Here is a 23,011-nt window from a genome sequence, read left to right on the forward strand (position 1 = left end):
GGCATGTCCCACCTACTCAAGAGGCTGAGGCAGGAGGATTGCTTGAGCCTAGGAGTTCAAGGCTGCAGTGAGCTATAATAGTTTGGTATTCCAAATTTTCAAATGTACCAAAATTATCAATGTACTAATACATACTGGTGCTCCATTGTGGCTGTAGCTGAATTGTTTTTTCCCCATTTCCTAAACTTTCATAGATTTTGAAGTTTAAAAATATTCATCTGTGTAGTTGTGCAAGTGAATACCCACTTAAAAAAAAAAGCTTGATTTGCATTTTTTGATATATGTGAGACTATAGTTAAAAAAAAAAAAGGCAGAAACAAATCAGAGGTAATATAATAGTGCTTAAGATCTGTGAGACAGAAAATAACTGAGGAAACATACAACTTTTTTTTTTAAAAAAACATTTGGGTCCCAACAATGCTTTCACTACCAGAATAGACACCACCTTGTAGTCGGCACCCAAGCAAAGGTATGGCATGCTAGTGTCTAACAACATACAACTTTTTTTTTTTTTTTTTTTTTTTTTTTTTGAGACGGAGTTTCGCTCTTGTTACCCAGGCTGGAGTGCAATGGCGCGATCTCGGCTCACCGCAACCTCCGCCTCCTGGGCTCAGGCAATTCTCCTGCCTCAGCCTCCTAAGTAGCTGGGATTACAGGCACACGCCACCATGCCCAGCTAATTTTTTGCACCTTTAGTAGAGACGGGGTTTCACCATGTTGACCAGGATGGTCTCGATCTCTCGACCTCGTGATCCACCCGCCTCGGCCTCCCAAAGTGCTGGGATTACAGGCTTGAGCCACCGCGCCCGGCCAACATACAACTTTTAAAGGGTCTTTTAGAAATTTTTTGCAGGAAAAACTATTTCAAAATGATCACAGTAATTTTGAGGTATGTTCTTTCATGGCTTAAGTCTGGACAAAAATATTTTATTTTTACTTATTTATTTTGAGACGGAGTCTTACTCTTGTTGCCCAGGCTAGAATGCAATGCTGCGACCTCAGTTCACTGCAACCTCCATCTCCCAGGTTCAAGTGATTCTCCTGCCTCAGCCTCCTGAGTAGCTGGGATTACAGGCATACACCACCACTCGTGGCTAATTTTCTATTTTTAGTATAGACGGGGTCCTTCCTCTGTGTTGGTCAGGCTGGTCTTGAACTCCCGACCTCAGGTGATCTGCCGGCCTTGGCCTCCCAATGTGCTGAGATTACTGTGAGCCCTCATGCCTGGCAATAAATATTTCAAATGTGTGCTTACAGAACATGGACAGAGCTATTTTTGAAGGATTACTCACTTCTAAACATTCTTATGATCAAATAAAAATAGAACACAGCTAAGCTTTAAATATTTGAAATGTCTGGACTACACAATAGCTAACTGGCCAGCCTGCAAGAAATTGGTAGGTATATAAATACACAATTATCCTACATAGTGTACATTGATATGTGATTAAAATCCTTTTTAAAATAAAATACTTCAGAGAAATTAAATACCTTTAATCAGTTTCTAGTCTGTCTCTTTCCATTTATAATGACACAGAAATATTGCCACTAATTTTTGTACAAATTTAAAATGTAAATCTTTTCAACAGAATAAGACACAACAATGAAGGCTTCATGAATAATTTATTCCATTTGAAGTTTTGTTTTTTGTTTTTTGTTTTTTTTAAAAAGTATAAACCTTTTCATTTCCTCAATCACAATTTGTACAACTCAGTGTTACGGCATTCGGCAGCAATAGTGTTTGTTCCTTATTCTCTTTTTGTCACGTTAAAAAGAAAAGCAATTGGACCATATTAAATGTCACTGCTAAACAACTTTAAAACGCCCCTTCATAAAGTGACCAAGCTATTTTGAGAGGGTTGATGCTGACATGTCCAGTAATGACGTTACAATTTGCAGCTTAAACTCGATAACTTTAAGGTCCACATATCCAGTTTACTTTGAAAACCAAAGCTAGTTTAAAACTTCATGAATACATCAACCTGAGGAGTATTTTAGGTCCCAAATCCAGTTTTAAATTTATACTCCACAAAAAAGAAAACACATATATAAAAATTTAAACCACAGTTCTGGGCCCATTAAAACACCAAAAAAAAAAAAAAAAAAATTCCAGCTCGTTTTTGAAGGAGTGGGACAAAATAATAAGAATGTATATTAAAAACATTTTCCCTTAATTCAGACAAACTAAAATCTTAAGAGGAAACCCAGATCAAAATATTACTCATGCAACATTAAGTGTATTAACTGATTGATATGCAATGTCATAGTGGATGAATAGCAAATTATATGATGCAATAGCATTTAAAAACTTTTTAATCTATTCAATTTGAACATTTTAAATAATGCAACATAGTATTCTGATATTACAGTATTAACATAGTGCTTGATTAAAGATCTGCAAATCTTTGTAGTAACACATTAAGTTAAAAAATTACCTCAGAAGGTAAATATGAAGACGAAAGGAGAATATTTTAATACAGTAATCTGTGCCATACTGACAATTGAGTACGAATACAGCTGAGGATAGCTGACTAAGTAGTAAGAGCTTAATTTTAGTGGTTTAAGAAAAGTTTAGAAATATTTAAAAATTACAGCTACTTTAAAATTTAAGGATTACATATAAGTACACTTGGTGGCCTCTGGCCAAACAATAAGGTGTACAGAAATTTATTCATACAGTGTTAATTCACAGTCCTGATAACTGAATGGCTTGCATAAGAAAGGTATGGCTAGATGTTTCTCACTGGCTGGAAGCAGACATTATAGAACTAATCTTTTTAAAATGCTGAAATACTGAACTTCCACCCTTCTTAATAATAATGAATAACTGCACAAAAGAAAGATGTTAGCACTGTAACAAAGAAGTCAAGGTGTTGGTAATCCACTGCTATAAAGTATATTCTGCTTACCTATTTAAACAGAACTACCCATACTTGTCTGTGACAGTACATTACTAAGTTAAATACATCCTGCACAAGAGGCTTAATTTCTCAAATAAGTCTATTGAACTTTTCTAATGGTTATTTAATAACTTTCTATTGAGTGTGAATGGATAGATAAAGGGAAGAAAAAAAAATCTTATCAATAAATCCTGTATATTTGGGCAGTATTCCCTGATTCCCAAACAAAAAAAGAATTGTATATTGGGTTCCCTCCTTATGGCTCCATATTAAATAATCTGTCAGGGAATAATTTTAAATCTACTTTCAAACTGAGGTGTGGTTACCACAGGTTAGTGATTTTAAATAACTGAGAATATAGCTTTTACTTTGTAAAGTCACTATTAAGTATATAAAAAGGATACTTTTTATGGAAATTCCAAATAAGCATCTTTTCCTTCAAATCTCAGACAAGTTTTTTTAAAGAAGTACAGAAGAAAACATACCAATATAATGTATGTTGTTAGCATAATTTAAAAACAAATGCAGAGACGTGATCTTTAAATTTAATATCAAAATATGCTGACCATTGGGATTGCATTATAATTTTGAAGAAATGATTGAAAACCTTCATCAATTGTTTGCTTCACAGAAAAAACAAGACTTGCTAATGTTTTCATATACACAATCTGAAGAAGTTATATTGTTCATAAGAAAGTTATATTTAATTCTAAGCATAGAGTGAGTATTCACAAAACAAGTTTCAGTTAAAAAAAAAAAAACACTGAATTAGAGTTTTGTAAATACAACTGATTTTGTCCTTGTGATAATTAGTGAATGTACAAATAGGAATTTTGCTAGACTGCTTCCAAGAAAGATAGGTAGACTCGGCGACTGTGAATTCAAGTCAGCAATGCAGGTAGGAGGCGAACTTGGGCTCTTTTGTGAGCAGCACTGTAGAAAGGATTTTTCGAGGGGGTAAAGCCTGCATAAAAGCAGTTATCTTGGCATGTGCAAACAAGAAGGGGGAACGTTGTATTGAAGGAGGGGTCAATTAAAGTCCCTAAAATTCAAGTCCCTTCTTTAGGGAGGTGAGAACCTCCTTGACATATGCACTACTTTAATCTGAGCTGTGTTACAGACAAGTACAGACTCTGGTGTTTGGGACTGACATCTCCAAACCAAGAAAATTAAATAAATAAAAAAGGCAAGGGAGTTTAGAAAATGGTTCTTTCACTAGTGGAATAGAGTCTGAATACCAGAATTCACTGAGAATCTATTTACACCACAGTTTGATTGCGCGCACACACACACACACCCCCATACATATGCATACTCTCACATACATTCCCAATTTTTAATTAAAAAAAAAAAAAGTCAAACAATCAAGAGTGATTGCTTGTAAAATAATTTGTTAAATGCCTAGAGCTGGGCTAAATTTCAACCTTATAGCAGACCATGAAGATAAATTTCTTAATATTCCCATGCCTAAATGTGCCACTGTCAAAACTGAAAAAAATTTAAGCATGTTAACATTAAACACCAAAATTAGTTTAAGCATTCAGTAGCAAATGTTTTTCTTGTAAAACTAAGTTTCTTTCACTGGAAATGGCCTGAAATATTAGTCATAGCCCTAAACCATAGTACAAAATATAACTGAAGAATTCTCATTTTATTCTAAGTTAAACCACCTAACAATACCACTTGTATATTGCCATCATGTTATTCTGTAAAGATGTGATATATAAAATGCTGTAAGACCTGGTACCTTTTCAATTTATAAACACAGTGAACTTCATTACTGTACATGTACTCTGCAACTACAGCTTAGCTGTAAATCCTCCACACACAATGGTATGGACATTATTCCCCCTCTATCCCCGTTAAACTGTACATTGAGACAATACAAATTTACTGTCCCACCCACCCCCTTACAAAAAAATAATACTCTAAAAGCAACCCTACTGCAACTTTTTAATTAAGACGATTACATATATTTTAGACCAATTGCTTTAAAGCAAGAAGGCAGTATAAACCTTCTAGGAAAAATTTTTATAAAAGAGGTTAAGAAATATAAGACAATTTATACATTTAAAAACTTACAATAAATAAGAGAAGAGATGCAGGCATTTTTGAATACTAGATACTATAATCCAATACAAGAACATCTTCATGTTCTGAAGCCATATGTTGAAATTCATTGTTCCTCATGTTTCCTCTCCATGCTTTTAATATTCATTTAACATGACTGGGTACTATGGCTCATTACTTTTCACAAATACTGTGACTGGAAAAAAAGGTTAATTTTGCTACGAAAATGTTATAATACGTTTTGTATGATCGGTCATCATCCTAAAGAGTTCAGTAGAGTCAATGAAAAATAGCAGGGTTATAGCCCCTCCCCCCAAGTCAAAACAATATTTGTTGAAGTAATAAGAATTAGGCCCCATCACAAATGACTTTCACTGAGAAAATAATTGTAACTTAATCCTGCAGCGAAATATCCATTTTTCCTTGTTCTTTTCTTGCACAGTTCCATCAAATGAAGATCACAGCATATTCATAATAAAGTTATATAACTGATTCAGCACCACAAAATGAATTGGGAGACATGAGCGTCTGTCCTGGATTGCAGGGTCACAGGTTAGCCAGGAGAGTGCATTGTACTGTTCCAAAACAAACCTGAAAAGTAAATAAACTGTGTAAGTCATGTATTTAACTCCAACGTCGACTGTGGAAGCAGTTTTCTTTTTTCTTTTTAGACGGAGTTTCACTTTGTTCCCCAAGCTGGAGTGCAATAGCGCAGTCTCAGCTCACTGCAACCTCCACCTACCGGGGTCAAGCTATTTTCCTGCCTCAGCCTCTCAAGTACCTGGGATTACAGGCATGTGCCACCACACCCGGCTCATTTTGCACTTTTTTTTTTTTTTTTTTTTTTTTTTTTTTTTAAGTAGAGATGGGGTTTCTTCATGCTAGTCAGGCTGGTCTCGAACTCCCAACCTCAAGTGATCCACCCACCTCAGCCTCCCAAAGTGCTGGTTATATAGGCGTGAGCCACTGCACCCAGCCAGCAGTTTTCTATTATGGTATTTAAGACTCAAAGTCACCTTAAAAAAGAGTACAAAGTATGGAACAGAGAGCCCTTGGGGTGAAAGATGAGCAATTTCCATAAAAATTATTCTCAAAAGTAGATTACTCATGTTAGAAAAGCAGTGCATATATTGATATCCATTGGTACACAACTATAAATTCTTTGCAAAAATGAGAAAAATATATAAGAATCAGTATTATATTCTTTTAAAGTTGCAGTGACAAACCATTAATGGTAAAAGAGCTGTACCTGAGGACATCTGAAGTCTGATTTGAGTCAAGTGGGTGGGAGTGTTTACTGTGAAGCAGCTCGTCAGATTGCACTGAAGGCACGTGGAGGTGCAAAGAGGCCTAAGAAGGTAACAGGTAATCAATCAGTCAGCCAAACACAAAAGAATCTGCTATTTAGTTTTACCTTATTCTCCCAATATATCTTCTAAAATGATTAAGTACATTTTAGTCCTATGTTATAAATGAAAACCACTATAAAAATGCTTGTTCTCTCTAACTAAATCATTACAGAAGTGATTTTTTTTTTTTTTTTGAGACAGAGTTTTGCTCTGTTGCCAGGCTGCAGTGCAGTGGTGAGATCTTGGCTCACTGCAATCTCCACCACCAGGGTTCAAGCAATTCTCCTGCCTCAACCTCTTGAGTAGCTGGGACTACAGGTGCACGCCAACACATCCACTTTTCTTTTTCTTTTTTTTTTTTTTTAAGTACAGACGGGGTTTCATCATGTTGGCCAGGATGGTCTCGATCCTCCTTGTGATCCACCTGCCTCAGCCTCCCAAAGTGCTCGGCCTGCGCCCAGCCAAGAAGTGATTTTTTTTTTCTTCAAGTAGGGACAGGTTCTTATTCTATTTGACTAGGCTGGTCTCGAACTCCTGGCCTCAAACAATCCTACTGCCTCAGCCTCCCAAAGTGCTGGGATTACGGGCATAAGCTATTGCACCCAGCCAGAAGTGATTTTTAAGTGCAAAACTTATTTTGAATCTTCCTTTTTCCTTTTCTTTAGCTTTACTGTTTTTGAGACCATACAATAATCCTTAAAAAAAAATTCTAATTATCTGCTAAGTTTAATTTGCCTAGATGTGCAAAGTAGATGTTTAAGGAGACACTAAACAGAGTAGCTAAACCTGAGAAGTCCGTCCCTAAGTTATAGGACACCCTTTATGACTATGCAGACATACCTAAGTCTAGCACTGAAAAAAGTAACAGGAATAAGCATAAGCAAATAGTTTGTTTACAGCACAATAAACCTCAAACAAAGTTGTCTTTGGTTGAACTGTTAACAATTTAAGTAGCAGAGTGCACAGATGCCTTCTTTGCCCACTCGATTTCATAACAGAGGGTTAGTAAAAACTGGCACACTTATTTAGGTATGGCAATGAATAGTGGGAGAAAGAAATGAGCTACTTCACACTCCAATTAAATAAAATCATTTTGTTTATAAGTCAATATATATAATAGTATTAAAAAGTTATGACAAACAATGGATGTTTACTGCAGTAACTTGGTAGATCTCATTGTATACACTGTAAAAGATACTAGTCCATATTTAGGTGCACTCTCCTCTGCAAATGCAATATATGTAGAAACTCGTGTAGTATAATCATCAATATAACCAAAAATATCTATGTTTGAAGTATCTATAAACTCTTGATTTATGGAATTTTAAGCAAGTCTCACACTGCAAATCACTACAAATTTTTAAAATGTAATTAGTACTAGTACTCTATGATAAAAAGGAATCTAGTTAACAACCCGTTATATTTCCAAGCAAAGAGAAAAAAACAGATGGCTTTACCGCCTACAGTATAAAACTAAAATGGGATATATGAAAAAAAGTGAACAAAAATTATGGTAAATTATGCCTTACCTGGTAGTTTATAACCAGAAGTTCTAATCTTGACAATGTACCTAAGGGTAAATGCCCGCTTTTTACTATCCTTTCAGCAAATACTGAGTAGGAACGGCTCTAGATAGTCCCTTGGACTTTTGTAAAGTTGTGTTTCCTGAAACACTAAGGTAATGAACTATTAACAGGTGTTAAATAATCCTTTCCTTGTGTATTAAGTTTGGAAAATGCTAGGTAAACTATCTTATTTACCTGTTTTTCAGAGACTTTAGTGTGCATACATGTATTATGACTAAAAAAGAGGACAGAGAGCATGTGAAGGACCCTTCCAAAGGACCAAAGAACCCTTTGTTTTGTGGAGACGCCAAGGACTACTGGTATACAGAAAATCTCTTGACAATATGTTCTTACAATGAGATCATTATAGACCACTGCACATCTACTGGAAGGGAAAGAAATAACATATGACAAAACTATTACTTGACACCCTGTAAAAATATTATCTCATCGGCCAGGCACAGTGGCTCATGTCTGTAATCCCAGCACTTTGGGAGGCTGAGGTAGGTAGATCACCTGAGGTCTGGAGTTTGAGAATAGCCTGGCCAACCTGGTGAAACCCCATCTCTACTAAAAACACAAAAATTAGTTGGGTATGGTGGGTGCCTGTAGTCGCAGCTACTCAGGAGGCTGAGGCAGGAAAATTGCTTGAACTCGGGAGGTGGAGGCTGCAGTAAGCCGAGATGGCACCATTGCACTCCAGCCTGGGCAACAAGAGCAAAACTCTGTCTCAAAAAAGAAAAGAAAAATATTATCTCATTAATAATCAATTCAGATCATCAGATGTTGTATCCTTTTTTTTTTTGAGACGGAGTTTCACTCTTGTTACCCAGGCTGGAGTGCAATGGCGCGATCTCGGCTCACCGCAACCTCCGCCTCCTGGGTTCAGGCAATTCTCCTGCCTCAGCCTCCTAAGTAGCTGGGATTACAGGCACGCGCCACCATGCCCAGCTACTTTTTTGTGTTTTTAGTAGAGACGGGGTTTCACCATGTTGACCAGGATGGTCTCGATCTCTTGACCTCGTGATCCACCCGCCTCAGCCTCCCAAAGTGCTGGGATTACAGGCTTGAGCCACCACGCAGATGTTGTATTCTTTAAAAATGTGGTATGTAAGTTCACTCTTTAATCTCAAATGTCATTGAGTCAATGGGATGTGATGCAAAGATATCATTTAATAGCAACAGGCTTAGAAGACAGCAAAAAAGCTACTGGTCTAGTACCCACTAAAATATAACCCTAAGAAACCAAAGCATACATACAATCCAACTTTTACTCCCAACAAGTAAAAATAAATTAGTATGGATATATGTATATATGTATGGATTGATTGACTGAGAAGCAGTCTCGCTCTGTCACCCAGGCTGGAGTGCAGTGTTGCAATCTCAGCTCACTGCAACCTCTGCCTCCCACAATCAAGCAACTGTCCTGTCTCAGCCTCCTGAGTAGCTGCAACTACAGGTGCCCACCACGCCCGGCTAATTTTTGTGTTTTTAGTAGAGATGGGGTTTCACCATGTTGGCCAGGCTGATCTAGAACTCCTAACCCAGGCGTCCCCAAACTTTTTACACAAGGGGCCAGTTCACTGTCCCTCAGACCATTGGAGGGCCACCACATACTGTGCTCCTCTCGCTGACCACCAATGAAAGAGGTGCCCCTTCTTGAAGTGCGGCGGGGAGCCAGATAAATGGCCTCGGGGCCGCAGTTTGGGGACGCCTGTCCTAACCTCAGGTGATCTGCCCACCTCAGCCTCCCACAGTGCTGGGATTATAGGCGTGAGCCACTGTGTACAGCCCAGTTAGCAAGTACTTAAATTAGCATGATTTATTGATTAAAACCAGTCCATTCTGTCCAGGTGCAGTGGCTCATGTCTGTATTCCCCGTACTTTGGGAGGCTAAGCAGGGCGGATCATGAGGTCAGGAGATGGAGACCATCCTGGACAATATGGTGAAACTCTGTCTCTACTAAAAATACAAAAATTAGGTGGGCATGGTGGCACGTGCCTGTTAATCCCAGCCACTCTGGAGGCTGAGACAGGAGAATCGTGTGAACCAGGGAGTCGGAGGTTGTGCCACTGCATTCCAGCCTGGCAACAGAGCAAGACTCCATCTCAAAACAAACAAAAAACCAGTCAACTTCTAGTGGGTTTACATAAGAATAAGTGAGTCACATCTGAATTTGTTATTCTGGAACAGTATTAGCAGCAGAAATAAATTCTGTATAGGGCTTCTGTATCTCATTTTATGATTTATCTCCACTTCACGTTATATTGCTTACTAACAAATTTGGTTTTATTTTTTTTTTGAGAGGGTCTCCTGTCACCCAGCTGGGGTGCAGTGGCATAATCATGGCTCACTGCAGCCTCAACCTCTTGGGCTCATGCAATCCTCCCTCCTGCTTCAGCTTCTCATGTTACTAGGACTACAGGCACATGCCACCATGCCTAATATTTAAAATTTTTTAGAGAGACGAAGTTTCGCTATGTTGTCCAGGCTGATCACAAACTTCTGGCCTCAAGTGATCCTCCTGCCTCAACCTCCCAAAGGGCTGAGTTTATAGGTGTGAACCCCTGTGCCCAGCCTGAGTTTGTTGTAATAAAATAAATCATTGTGAATCTGAGGGTCTCACTGCTGCATTTAAAAACCACTCAGTTTTAACACAGCAATCTACAAACGAGAAAAGCTTTTTTAAGTAGTAAATGAACTAAAAATCAAATATTATTACAAGGATTATAAATCTTTTAATCCCCAAAATAATGCAGCGTAACAGCAGTGCAGTATGATGCAATTCAAAGAATAACATAATAATCATTAAAAGACCCAGGTTTCAGTCTTGTATCTATTACCAATTTATGACTTTGGACAGGTGAGTTTTTCTGAACTTAAATATGCTCACCTAGAAAATAAGGTTAGACTAGAGGTAATATAAAGTTTCTCTCAGCTCTAAATTTCCAAACCTGCAGTCAAAATACAGACTGAACATCCCCAATCCAAAAAAAATACGAAAGCCAAAACACCTCTGGTCCCAAGCATTTCGAATAAGGGATACTCAATCTACACTAACAACAAGGGTCATAGGAGTTTAAGAATGAAGTTCTAAAAATGTAAATTTAAAAACTAGTTCTTTATTTTTTTTTGAGACGTAGTCTCACACTCTGTCATCCAGGCTGGAGTGAAGTGGCATGACCTCGGCTCACTGCAACCTCTGCCTCCCAGATTCAAGTAACTGTCCTGCCTCAGTCTCCCCAGTTGCTGGGCCTACAGGCATCTGCCATCGTAGAGACGAGGTTTTGCCATGTTGGCCAGGCTGGTCTTGAACTCCTGACCTCAGATAATCCACCTGCCTAGGCCTCCCAAAGTGCTGGGATTACAGGTGTGAGCCACTGTGCCTGGCTTAGTTGTTTCATAATTAGATAATTCTCTTTGTGATCTTGTTTAGAGAGTCACATACGGCAATGCATTTAAGAATTTAGATAAGCTATAAGACTTCAAAAAGCCACTTCTATATTTCTCAGGACTTAAGCTGTCAATTAGAATTATTTAAGAACTGGGACAGAAATGGCAATACCTTAAGAAAAAGGGGACACTGATATTGTGCTTGAGGACATGCTGACCAGAACCAGTTAGGTAATGGACCTGCTTTGGCAGTTGATACAAAGTAACCAAGGGCCAGTGGTTGCTGAAGAATATTAGGTACTTCTTCATGAGCTTCTGTTGAAAGTAGCCGATCAGTACCCTGACCCTTAAAAAGACAAAATTAAAAGTTTATTAGTTCATTCTGAATATAGATATATATTTATACCTCTATATCTAGATATATATATAGCTGAAACAAGATATGGCTTATGGCAATCAGTCTCATTATCTTATGATATCAGTTTAACAAAATACTGAAGGGTAGGAAAAAAATCAGTTTCTATACACTTAGGAGTATTAAAATTAGAACATTAATGTAACACATTTTAAGAATTGCATAAAATGAATATACCAAATGTTTAACAAGACTGTATTATTAAGCCAAGCTCATGTGAAAGTGTGTAAACCTTCATAGGTGAGTAAAAAATAGAAAACGTTTAATGACACTTCTAACTTATTTGCTAATATTCCTCTAAGTCCTGAAAACCACACCCCAATCCAAAAGGTGGATTCAATTTAGCTTTGTTAATCTAGCACTATCTATAAAATGCAGTTAACAGTATTGTGAAAAGCATTATGGTCACATGAAGGGACAACTACTAAATCACATTCATATCCTTTGGATTAGTCAGTGTATTTCCTGGTATTTAAGGAAATAGATAAAAGAAAAATAACATGCAGGAAAATGTTCATTACATCATTATAACAGGAAAAAAACACTTAAATGTCCAATATTTTGGAAAGGACATAAATTATGGCATAGCAAAAATGCAATATTAAAAAGCTGATTATACTTATTGAGAACTGCAATATAAATGTGGAAGGAAGATAATTTGCTTAAAAGTAAAAATGGAGCCAGGCGCAGTGGCTCACACCTGTAATCTCAGCACTTTGGGAGGCTAAGGTGGGCAGATCACAACATCAGGAGTTCGAGACCAGTCTGGCCAACATGGTGAAACCCTGTCTCAACTAAAAATAAAAAAAAAATTAGCCAGGTCTGGTGGTGTGCACCTGTAATCCCAGCTACTCAGGAGGCTGTGGCAAGAGAATCGCATGAACCTGGGAGGCAGAGGTTGCAATGAGCCAAGATTGCGCCATTGCACTCCAGCCTGGGTGACAGTGTGAGACTGTCTCAAAAAAAAAAAAAGTAAAAGTGATTTTATCAAGGTGGTGGGATTACTGATACTACTGAGCTATTGAAATAAATATATGTATGTCTTTCAATAATCTAATTTCTTTGCAGTTACAAAAAGGAGGAAGGGATGCAAAATAAGATTGGACAAAGATCCTCCCCTACTTTACAAGGGTAAATTTTAAACCTATGCATGCTACAATAATCAAATAACCAGTATATATAATTTCAAATAGAGATGTGTTATTCACTGAAGCCCAATTAGTTTTTACTTCAAATAGACAAAACAGCCTGCTTTCATAACTGCTAAAGATAAAAAGAGGGAGTGGAGGATGGTCAATGTTTTATCTGGTGTTATGAGAAAATTAATGTTTTTATTATATTCCTTGTCACAACCCTGACATGAATGGCCGCTCTTAGAGTTACATATAGTGAGTCTTAAAGATACTGTGATCCCGTATCTGAGTAAAAAGCTATGGTGAACAGCCACAAAACTACAAAAAGGATTAATGCCAAATGATCTAGAAAATACGGATTCAGGGAAAACAGAGCCTTAGACTACCTTAAAAATGTGCAATTCAGGGCCGGGCGCGGTGGCTCAAGCCTGTAATCCCAGCACTTTGGGAGGCCAAGGCGGGTGGATCACGAGGTCAAGAGATCGAGACCATCCTGGTCAATATGGTGAAACCCCGTCTCTACTAAAAATACAAAAAAAAGTAGCTGGGCATGGTGGCGCGTGCCTGTAATCCCAGCTACTCAGGAGGCTGAGGCAGGAGAATTGCCTGAACCCAGGAGGCGGAGGTTGCGGTGAGCCGAGATCGCGCCATTGCACTCCAGCCTGGGTAACAAGAGCGAAACTCCGTCTCAAAAAAAAAAAAAAAAAAAAAAAAAATGTGCAATTCAAAGTACTGATGACACAGAAATGCATGAATGTACTGTTAGTTAACCTCACCTCTTGATAATTTCCAAGGAAAAATAGTATTGCATTTCATATATTAATCCATTACTAAGTTAAGGAATGGCATTTAGAAAAACTAAATGTTTTTTTTTTTTTTTTTTTTTTTTTGAGACAGACTCTCACTCTGTTGCCCAGGCTGGAGTGTAGTGGTGCGATCCTGGCTCACTGCATCCTCTGCCTCCTGGGTTCAAGTGATTCTCCTGCCTCAGCCTCCCGAGTGGCTGGGACTATACAAGGTGTGTGCCACCATACCCAGCTAATTTATCTTTTTAGTAGAGACGGGTTTCACCATATTGGCCAGGATTGTCTTGAACTCCTGACCTCATGATCTGCTTGCCTTGGCCCTGCAAAGTGCTGGGATTACAGGTGTGAGCCACTGTGCCCGGCCCCCAAAAAACTAAAATTTTATAACACAGTTACCTTGCCCACATCACCTCCATGGGGGTAATGAGATCCTGGAGAATGTACAGGAGAACCAGTCGGAGAAGCAGGAAGGATATTAATGATATCAGGGTCAAGATCATCTCCTGTGTCTAACAAATCAAAGATACCCATTCCATCTGCTCCATCTAAACAGGAGAAAGAAAAGAAATTTAAAATTCCATTTTCCATATCCTATGATCATTCACAGGAAAGGGTCAAAATAAATGAAATTTTAACCAAAATGGGTTAATTTAACCAACATTTACTGAGTGTCTACCATGTGCCAAGTATTGTGCTAAAAGCCATATAAATAATTATGCATAAACAAGCATGTGGTAGTCTGAATAATGGCCCCCCAAAGATGTCCACATCCTAATCCCAGGAATCTAAGAATATGTTACCATAAAGGACTTTGCAGATGTGATCAAGCTAAGGATCTTGAGATGGGGAGATTATTCTGGATTATCCGGGTGGGTCCAATGTAATCACAGGGGTCCTAATAAGAGGGAGGCAGTAGGGTTAGAGTCAGTGAAGGAGATGTGATGACACCATACTGCTGGCATCCAAGATGGAAGAAGGGACCATGAGCCAAGGAATGCAGGTGGCCTGTAGAAGCTGGCAAAGGCAAGGAAACATTTTCCCTTAGAGCCTCCAGAAAGGAATCAATCCTGCTGACATTCTGACTTTGGCCCAGTGAGACTGATTTTGGACTTCTGACTTCCAGAACTGTAAGATAAAATAAATGGGTGTTGTTTTAAGCCACTAAATGTGTAGTACTTTGTTAGAGCAGCAATAGGAAACTAATACAAAGCAAATATGGTACGTAGGAAATGAAAATGTGTTTAAAGTGGGACTAGAGTATTCCCCCTATCCATGGAGGATGTGTCCCAAGACCCACCCCCATGCCCCCGTAGATTCCTGAAACCAAAGATAGTACCAAATCCTATATACTGGTTTTTCCTTTAAGTACACACCTATGACGAAATTTCATTTATAAATCAAGTACAGTAAGCGATTAATAACAATAATAGAACAATTACAGCAAGGTAATATAATAAAAGGTATGTGAATGTGGTCTCTTTCAAAGTGTCTTATTGTACTATATCATGGGTAATTGAAACCATGTAAAACTAAACCAAAGATAAGGAGGATTACTCTATTTATGAATAATACCATGTTCTTTCTTAAGTAAAATATTCGAGTTATTATATAACACACTAAAGACAGCATAGTAGCCATACTTGTGACTTTATAGAGATGTGAGATTTTTAAAGGTAGCTCACATTAACAATAAAATATTATTTATTTTCTCTTCTACTAAAATGCAACCTATAAATTCAACTGGAAAAGCTACATCTCTACTTTGGCAGTTTATCATTGCCCAGGCTGGGGTGCAAAGGTGTGATCTCGGCTCAACAAAACCTCCGCCTCCTGGGTTCAAGTGATACTCCTGCCTCAGCCTCCCAAGTAGCTGAGATTACAGGCATGCACCACCACGCCTGGCTAATTTTGTATTTTTAGTAGAGATGGGGTTTCTCCATGTTGGCCAGGCTGGTCTCGAACTCCCGACCTCCATTGATCCGCCTGCCTCAGCCTCTCAAAGTGCTGGGATTACAGGCGTGAGCCACTGCACCCAGCCATCTATTGCCTTTTAAAATAAGTAATGATGTCTGGGAATGGTAGCTCATGCCTATAGTCCCAGCACTTGGGGAGGCCGAAGTGGGTAGATCATTTGAGGTCAGGAGTTTGAGACCAGCCTGGCCAACATGGTGAACCCACATCTCTACCAAAAATACAAAAATTAGCCAGACATTGTGGCATGTGCCTATAATCAAAGCTACTCAAGAAGCTGAGGCACGAGCATCGCTTGAACCCAAGAGGCGGAGGTTGCAGTGAGCTGAGATCGTATCGCTGCACTCCAGCCTGGGAGACAGAGTGAGTGAAACTCTGTCTCAAAACAAATTTTTTTAAATAAAGATTTATGGGATAATTCATAGCACCAGTTCTGATACCCACAAGGTGAAAGAATGGTTGTATTAGTTTCCTGTTGCTGCTTTAATAAGTTACCACAAACTGTTGGCTTAAAAACAACACACATTTATTCTCTTACAGTTCTGGAGGCCAGAAGCCTGAAATCAGCTTCACTGGACTGAAATCAAGATGTCGGCAAGGTTGAACTCCTCTGGAGGCTTGAGGGGATAATCTGTTTCCTTGTCTTTTCCAGAGTCTGGAACTATAGTCTTTGGCTCATGGGCTCTTTCTCCATCTTCAAAGTCAGCAGCATAGCATCTTCTCCCTTTGACTCTGTCTCCCTCTGTTTCCATCACATGGCTTTCCCCTCTTCTATGTAGTCAAATCTCCTTCTGCCTCCTTCTTATAAGAGTACATGTTATTGCATTAAGGGCCCACCTGCATAATCCAGGATAACCTCTCCATCTCAAGATCCTTAACTTATCACATCTGCAAAGTCATTTTTTGGTAAAGCAAGGTATCATTCACAGGTCTCAGGTATTGGACATGAATTTAATTTGGGGGGTATTCTTCAGACTACCAAAATGGAACAAATTACCTACCATTATTGGGATTGAAAGCTAAATCCAAATTTTCAGTGGTATAAGTAGCTGAAGCTACTTGCACAGAAGCAGAAGTAGGAAACACAAGTATATGAGTACATGATGTATCCTGTGGGGTATTTAGCTGAGATGTCTGCATGTTTAGAGTAGTGCTTCTTCCAAATACAGAACCAGTTGACACAGAATCTGAAAATGAAAGATATTTTTTTCTTTTAATAAATGAGGAATAAATTTTATGTAATACTTAAAAACTTAACTGCATGAAGAATTAAATCTGATATAAACTAAAGATAGCTAACCTGGCATAATAACAAAAGAGCCTTGGGGCTCCATTGCGACCAAGCAAGCACTGAGAATGCTAGGGGAGTCTGCAGCAGATATACCACACATTCTACACATGTCTTTGAGCCTTTTACTTAGAGACTGCAAATTTCGACGACTCAGCAAACAGCTCCAATCTGTGGGTATCAACAGTAAAAAAACAAAAATCAAAGTAACAGTATTATTATTTTTTAAATGAGTTTAGTCTTTGAAAGGTAACAGCATTATTATCCTCGTAGAACCAAGTTAAAGTTAAAACATAAAAAGTTAATGAATTTTAAATTAGTGTATTCCTCAAACAGGAGTCATCATCAAGTTGCAATTCTTACTGCTTGATGCTACTCAACATCCTTTATCCCCCTAATTTTAGGATACACCACGTTCAATTGATAGCTGCTCAACAGAGGGCGAGTTAAATAACAATCAGAAAATGGAAAAAACAGAAGAGAACAAGAACAGCAGCAAGACTGGTATTAAAGTTAAATAATAGTAAAATGTCTTTTTAAAATTTGAATTAAGCCATTTGTGGCCTACACATATGTGGTTCCTTACTTGATAACCTTTGCATTTTATTCAACAGATATATCTAGATGTAGTCTGAACAGTGCATGAATTAACATAAAACAGAAATTTAAACACTAATAAAAGCACAATTTTACCTTTCAATTCTCCATGACCAATCCTTCCTAGACGACCAATTACAACTCTCCATGGTAGTGAACTCATTTGTACAAGTCCCAAGCACCACTCCCAAAGTTTCTGTAGACCAAATTTTCTAGCAGAACCTTTTTTCCGACGAGCCCTATTGTATGAATAAAGAGAGAGTTATAAATATTTCTAAAATTTATATGACATTTTAAGACAGCTCAAATTTGTGAAGAACAGGTCCCTTAATTTTAGTGCTTCACACTTTTATACAAGTCTTAAGCGAGAATATTCATAAAATCATAGATTTGGCATGTAAGTTTGTTTTTGTAATTCACACTACAATACATAAAACTGTTCAAAAAGTTTGTCTATAAAACAACTCAATTAGTCAGAAATACTGCTCTACACCAGCGATTTTTTTTGGAGATGGAATCTCTCACTCTGTCACCCAGGCTGGAGTGCAGTGGCACGATTTTGGCTCACTGCGACCTCCGACTCCTGGGCTCAAGTAATTCTGCCACAGCCTCCCGAGTAGCTGGGATTACAGCCACCCGCGATCACGCCTGGCTAATTTTTGCATTTTTAGCAGAGAGGGAGTTTCACCATGTTGGTCAGGATAATCTCAACTCCTGACCTCAGATGATGGCAGATCGCCTCAGTATCCCAAAGTGTTGCAACAGGCATAAGCCACTGTGCCCATCCCTGCAAACTTTTTTTTAAAGAGCCAGTACTTCAAGTGGGAATGGCCAGATTTGGTCAATGGTCTGTAGCAAGCAATGCCTGCTCTATGCTGTAAGTTGAAGAACAGCCAAACCACCACCCTTCTGAGTCCAAACAGCATTGTTGTATGTTTTCTGCATACATGTCCTTCACTAGGTAAATATGCAACATAAACGTTCTATGGCTGAGCAACAGTGGCTATCACTTTTTATTTATTTATTTATTTATTTATTTATTTGAGATGGAGTCTCACTCTGTCACCCAGGCTGGAGTGCAATGGCGTAGTCTTGACTCACTGCAACCTCCACCTCCCAAGTTCAAGCAATTCTCCTGCCTCAGCCTTCTGAGTAGCTGGAACTACAGGCGCATGCCACCATACCCAGCTAATTTTCAAAATTTTCATATTTTTAGTAGAGATAGTGTTTCACTATGTTGGCCAGGCTGGTCTCAAACTCCTGACCTTGTGATCCACCCACCTCGGCCTCTCAAAGTGCTGGGATTTTACAGGCGGGAACTGCCGCGACCTGCCAACAGTGGTTATCACTTATTGAGTACTCACTATGCAGCATCCATTGTGCCCAGTTTACATGTAATACCTCATTTCATCCTAACAACTCTATGAGACAAATAAAATTATCCTCCAAATTTTACAGATAAGCTGTAACTCAGCTGGCTAAGGTAGTTTTTCCAAGATCAGTAGTAGCGGGTTTGGGATTTCAGCCCAGGTTTGACTCCATCACTGTCTCCCCAAATCCCTTTTTTTTTTTTTGAGACGGATTTTTGCTCTTGACACCAAGGCTGGAGTGCAATGGCATGATCTCGGCTCACTGTAACCTTCATCTCCCAGGTTCAAGTGATTCTCCTGCCTCAGCCTCTCAAGTAGCGGGATTATGGGCATGTCCCACCATGCCTCGCTAATTTTTTTTGTATTTTCAGTAGAGATGGGATTTCACCATGTCAGTCAGGCTGGTCCCGAACTCCTGACCTCAGGTGATCCGCCCGCCTCAGCCTCCCAAAGTGCTGGGATTACAGGTGTCAGCCACCTCTCCCAGTCCCATCATTGCCTCTATTAACTATTCTCTCACTTCTACCTTATCAAGATAGTAAAATGCTAACACTATTTTGATAATGAAAAGGGTGGTATTTTTTTCCTCTACTTTCTAATACTTCGCGGATTAGCATATTCTTTCCCAAGCTCACTTAATTAGTATAAATATTCCATTAAAAAAAAAAAAATCAAAATTTTATCCAGGAAATAGGAAGCACTGTTCTACGGTTTATAATATAAAGATTAATAGACTTGTTAATCTTTATAACCAATAATATAATGTTTCTACATTCTTTTTCCCCAGCATAATTCAGACCTAATAATCATTAGATATTTCTGCATATATTCAATTTCTCACCTAAAAAAGAACAGGCCTTTATATAATAAAGAAGAAAATCAAAGAAAGAACCCAAATTCTTTTTTTTTTTTTGAGACAGGATCTCACTCTGTCATCCAGGTTGAAGTGCAGTGGTGCAACCTTACCTCACTGCAGCCTCGACTTCCTAGGCTCAAGTGATCCTCCTGCCTCAGTCTCCTGAGTTGCTCGGACTACATGCCCAGGCAAATTTTTGTATTTTTGTAGAGACCGGGTTTTGCCATGTTGTCCAGGCTGGTCTCAAACTCCTGGAATCAAGTGATCCGCCTTGTTTCAGCCTCCCAAAGTGCTGGGATTACAAGCATAAGCCACCATGCCTGGCCAGAACCCAAATCTTAAAACTAAAAATCATTTCACAGATTTGCTTTTCAGGTTCTCCTGGAGAGCATTCACTAGCCTTAAAAACATGTTTCAAGGCTTTATTAAAGCCTTGAAATGATTATTAAGTGATAATTCATTATGAGGCTCACCTGTTGGGACCTATTAATTATATCCTTCTTAAATAACTGGATGTGATATTTATTGCCAAGGAGAATTCTAAAACAGCCATCACATTCTGAAGACATCCAAACTATTTTTTTTTTTCTGAGACAGAGTCTCGTTCTTGTCGCTCAGGATGGAATGCAATGGCATGATCTTGGCTCACTGGTAACCTCTGCCTCCCAGATTCAAGTGATTCTCCTGCCTTAGCCTCCCAAGTAGCTGGGATTACAGACACCCACCACCACACCCGGCTACATCCTAACATTTAAATGATGAAATTTTAAATAGCCAATTTTAGGAAAGGAATTTAACTTATTCAGTTAATTAGGGGCTGTATCTTAGATGGTACATGAGAAAAGTTTAAATGTTCTATAGATATTTTACTAGACTTATTTATTATTTATTTTTATTTTTTGAGACAGAGTTTTGCTCTTGTTGCCCAGGCTGCAGTGCAATGGTACAATCTTGGCTCATGGCAACCCCCAACCTCCTGGTTCAAGAGATTCTCCTACCTCTGCCTCCCGAATAGCTGGGATTATGCACATGCACCACCACAACTGGCTAATTTTTTGTATTTTTAGTAGGGACAGGGTTTCTCCATGTTGGTCAGGCTGGTCTCGAACTACTGACCTCAGGTGATCCACTCGCCTCGGCCGCCCAAGTGCTGGGATTATAGGCGTGAACCACACTGCACCTGGCCTACTAGACCATTTGTTAATTGCAGAAGAGTTGTCTAACTACGTCTTTTAAAAATGTTCAGCTAAAACAATTGTCTTAAGCTTTATAATTCAGAAATTAGGGACCTTAATTTTTTTGCTTGTATAATAGATTAATCACAATTATTTTTAATTATCTTAGTTATAAAACATAAACATTCACTACAGAAAAAAGTAAAAAGCACCCACAATACCCCATCTTAATATTTTAATATATATAAAAACTTCAAACTGGTTTCTATTCATTAAAAATGAAACAAAATGTTTGTGTGTATGTGTGTGTATATATATGTATACATGAATTTTAAAAAATGGAATAATATGATACATTTAGGGAAATACAAATACCTATTTGGAACATCGATGTTAATGATACAAGTTTCTAAAAGTTCTCCATATAGATCTGTGCAAGATGCAAGAATCCACCTTTGATCATGTGATAAACAGTAGCCCACAAAAAGAACATTATATTTCTGTCCAGCTTCTCCAAATGTTTCTCCTAGCTCTGTTTGTTTGTCCTTCACTGGAGCCAGAATAAAAGGAGGTGCATAAAGTCGAATACACTCTGGTCTCTATAAAATAAAAAATTAAGGTATTATGATACTGTACAATCTTAGGGAAATATTGCATTGAAAATGTAATTATTATCTACCCAATAAGATAATTGGAAAATTAGAGCTAAACAAAAAAAATTGCACATAGTTTTGCATAATATCATAAAAATGTTGGGTAAGTGCAGTGGCTCATGCCTGTAATCCCAGCAATTTGGGAAGCAGAGGTGGGTGATCACCTGAGGTCAGGAGTTTGAGACCAGCCTGGCTGACATGGCGAAACACCACACACAAAAAAAATTAGCTGGGCATGGTGGTACATGCCTATAATCCCAGCTACCCAGGAGGCTGAGGCAGGAAAATCACTTGAACCCAGGAGGCCAAGGTTGTGGTGAGCCGAGATCACCCCAATGCACTCCAGCCTGGGCAACAGAGCAAAGCTCCATCTTGGGGCTGGGGTTGGGGGAAGTATGTATAGTCATTCAATAACTTTGATCATGAAAAACATACTTACATCAGGACTTCTAAGGGCAGTTTCCATGGCTAAACCTGGACCAAAGCCAGTCAAAGTTTTCACATTGGTTGATGTTGGAAGTGGCCTCCGACACTGGGTAAAGGCCGAGAAAGCCAGGGATTTTAAATGCTGGGTATAGATTTGTCTATCTTCATGCTTCACAGGTTGCAACAGGTACTGACAAGGAATAATCTAAGAAGTATAGGCAAATATTACAAATGTTAAACGTCCAAAAGAGAATAAAAGGAACTGTGGGTCTAAAACTCTAAACACTTTTTACTAGAAAAATTTAAACAAAACATAATTTAAATGAAAATTTAAGGATTGTTTTCTTATCTATTACGTAGGCTTTTAATAAGCAGCCAATTTTACTAATGGGTCCTGAACTAAAGTACCATTTAAAACCTTTAAAATTTTCTTGCCAGGTGCAGTGGCTCATGCCTCTAATCCTAGAGGTTTGGGAGGTTGATGGGAGCAGATCACAAGGTCAAGAGATTGAGACCATCCTTGCCAACATGGTGAAACTCCGTCTCTACTAAAAATGCAAAAATTAGCTGGGTGTGGTGGCATGCACCTCAAGTCCCAGCTGCTTGGGAGGCTGAGGCAGAAGAACTGCTTGAACCCAGGAGGTAGAGATTGCAGTGAGCCAAGAGTGAGCCACTGCCTTCCAGTCTGGCAAAACAAAACAAAACAAAACAAAAAACAACCTATAAAATGTTCTGTACAATGCTTATGTTAATTAATACTGCCACTGATTAGTCCTGGTGAAGTCTATAAAATAAATTCCAAATTTCTTCTAACAATATGGCTAATTGTTTTCTCTTTTTCTTGTAACCTGTCTTGTTTAGGTTCATGCTACATTTTTCTATTTAGGATTACGAATTTTAAAATTGGCTTATAAAATAACAGAAGAAATATTTAATGTACTTAATGCAATCTTTTTATTTTGTAATATTGCTGTGGTATGACTATGAAGTTTATCTTTTATAAATTCTTTAAGATTTCTATTGTGATATTACTTGAAGTAAAA

General features: G+C 38.4%; 1 protein-coding gene and 1 long non-coding RNA gene across 3 annotated transcripts in view; one reads left to right on the forward strand and one right to left on the reverse strand.

The window, feature by feature from the left end:
* Positions 1-16,610, forward strand: part of LOC141581779 (uncharacterized) — a 29,111-nt gene extending 12,501 nt beyond the window's left edge. The window contains exons 3-5 of the long non-coding RNA XR_012514511.1: positions 6,183-8,204; positions 12,762-12,824; positions 16,144-16,610. This is a non-coding gene — a long non-coding RNA (uncharacterized LOC141581779). The remainder of the gene's footprint in view (positions 1-6,182; positions 8,205-12,761; positions 12,825-16,143) is intronic.
* Positions 1,605-23,011, reverse strand: part of MED13 (mediator complex subunit 13) — a 121,383-nt gene continuing 99,976 nt past the window's right edge. For both annotated transcript variants that reach the window (XM_039476325.2, XM_074388069.1), the window contains 9 exons: positions 21,982-22,173; positions 21,265-21,488; positions 17,585-17,727; positions 16,904-17,062; positions 16,605-16,790; positions 14,029-14,177; positions 11,451-11,624; positions 6,220-6,320; positions 1,605-5,561 (listed from right to left, as the gene is read on the reverse strand). In XM_039476325.2, the coding sequence (XP_039332259.2) occupies positions 5,429-5,561; positions 6,220-6,320; positions 11,451-11,624; positions 14,029-14,177; positions 16,605-16,790; positions 16,904-17,062; positions 17,585-17,727; positions 21,265-21,488; positions 21,982-22,173 (1,461 nt within the window). In that variant the 3' untranslated portion in view covers positions 1,605-5,428. The remainder of the gene's footprint in view (positions 5,562-6,219; positions 6,321-11,450; positions 11,625-14,028; positions 14,178-16,604; positions 16,791-16,903; positions 17,063-17,584; positions 17,728-21,264; positions 21,489-21,981; positions 22,174-23,011) is intronic.

Source organism: Saimiri boliviensis, chromosome 17, assembly GCF_048565385.1.
Source record: "Saimiri boliviensis isolate mSaiBol1 chromosome 17, mSaiBol1.pri, whole genome shotgun sequence".
In the NCBI taxonomy this organism is placed as follows: Eukaryota; Metazoa; Chordata; class Mammalia; order Primates; family Cebidae; genus Saimiri; species Saimiri boliviensis.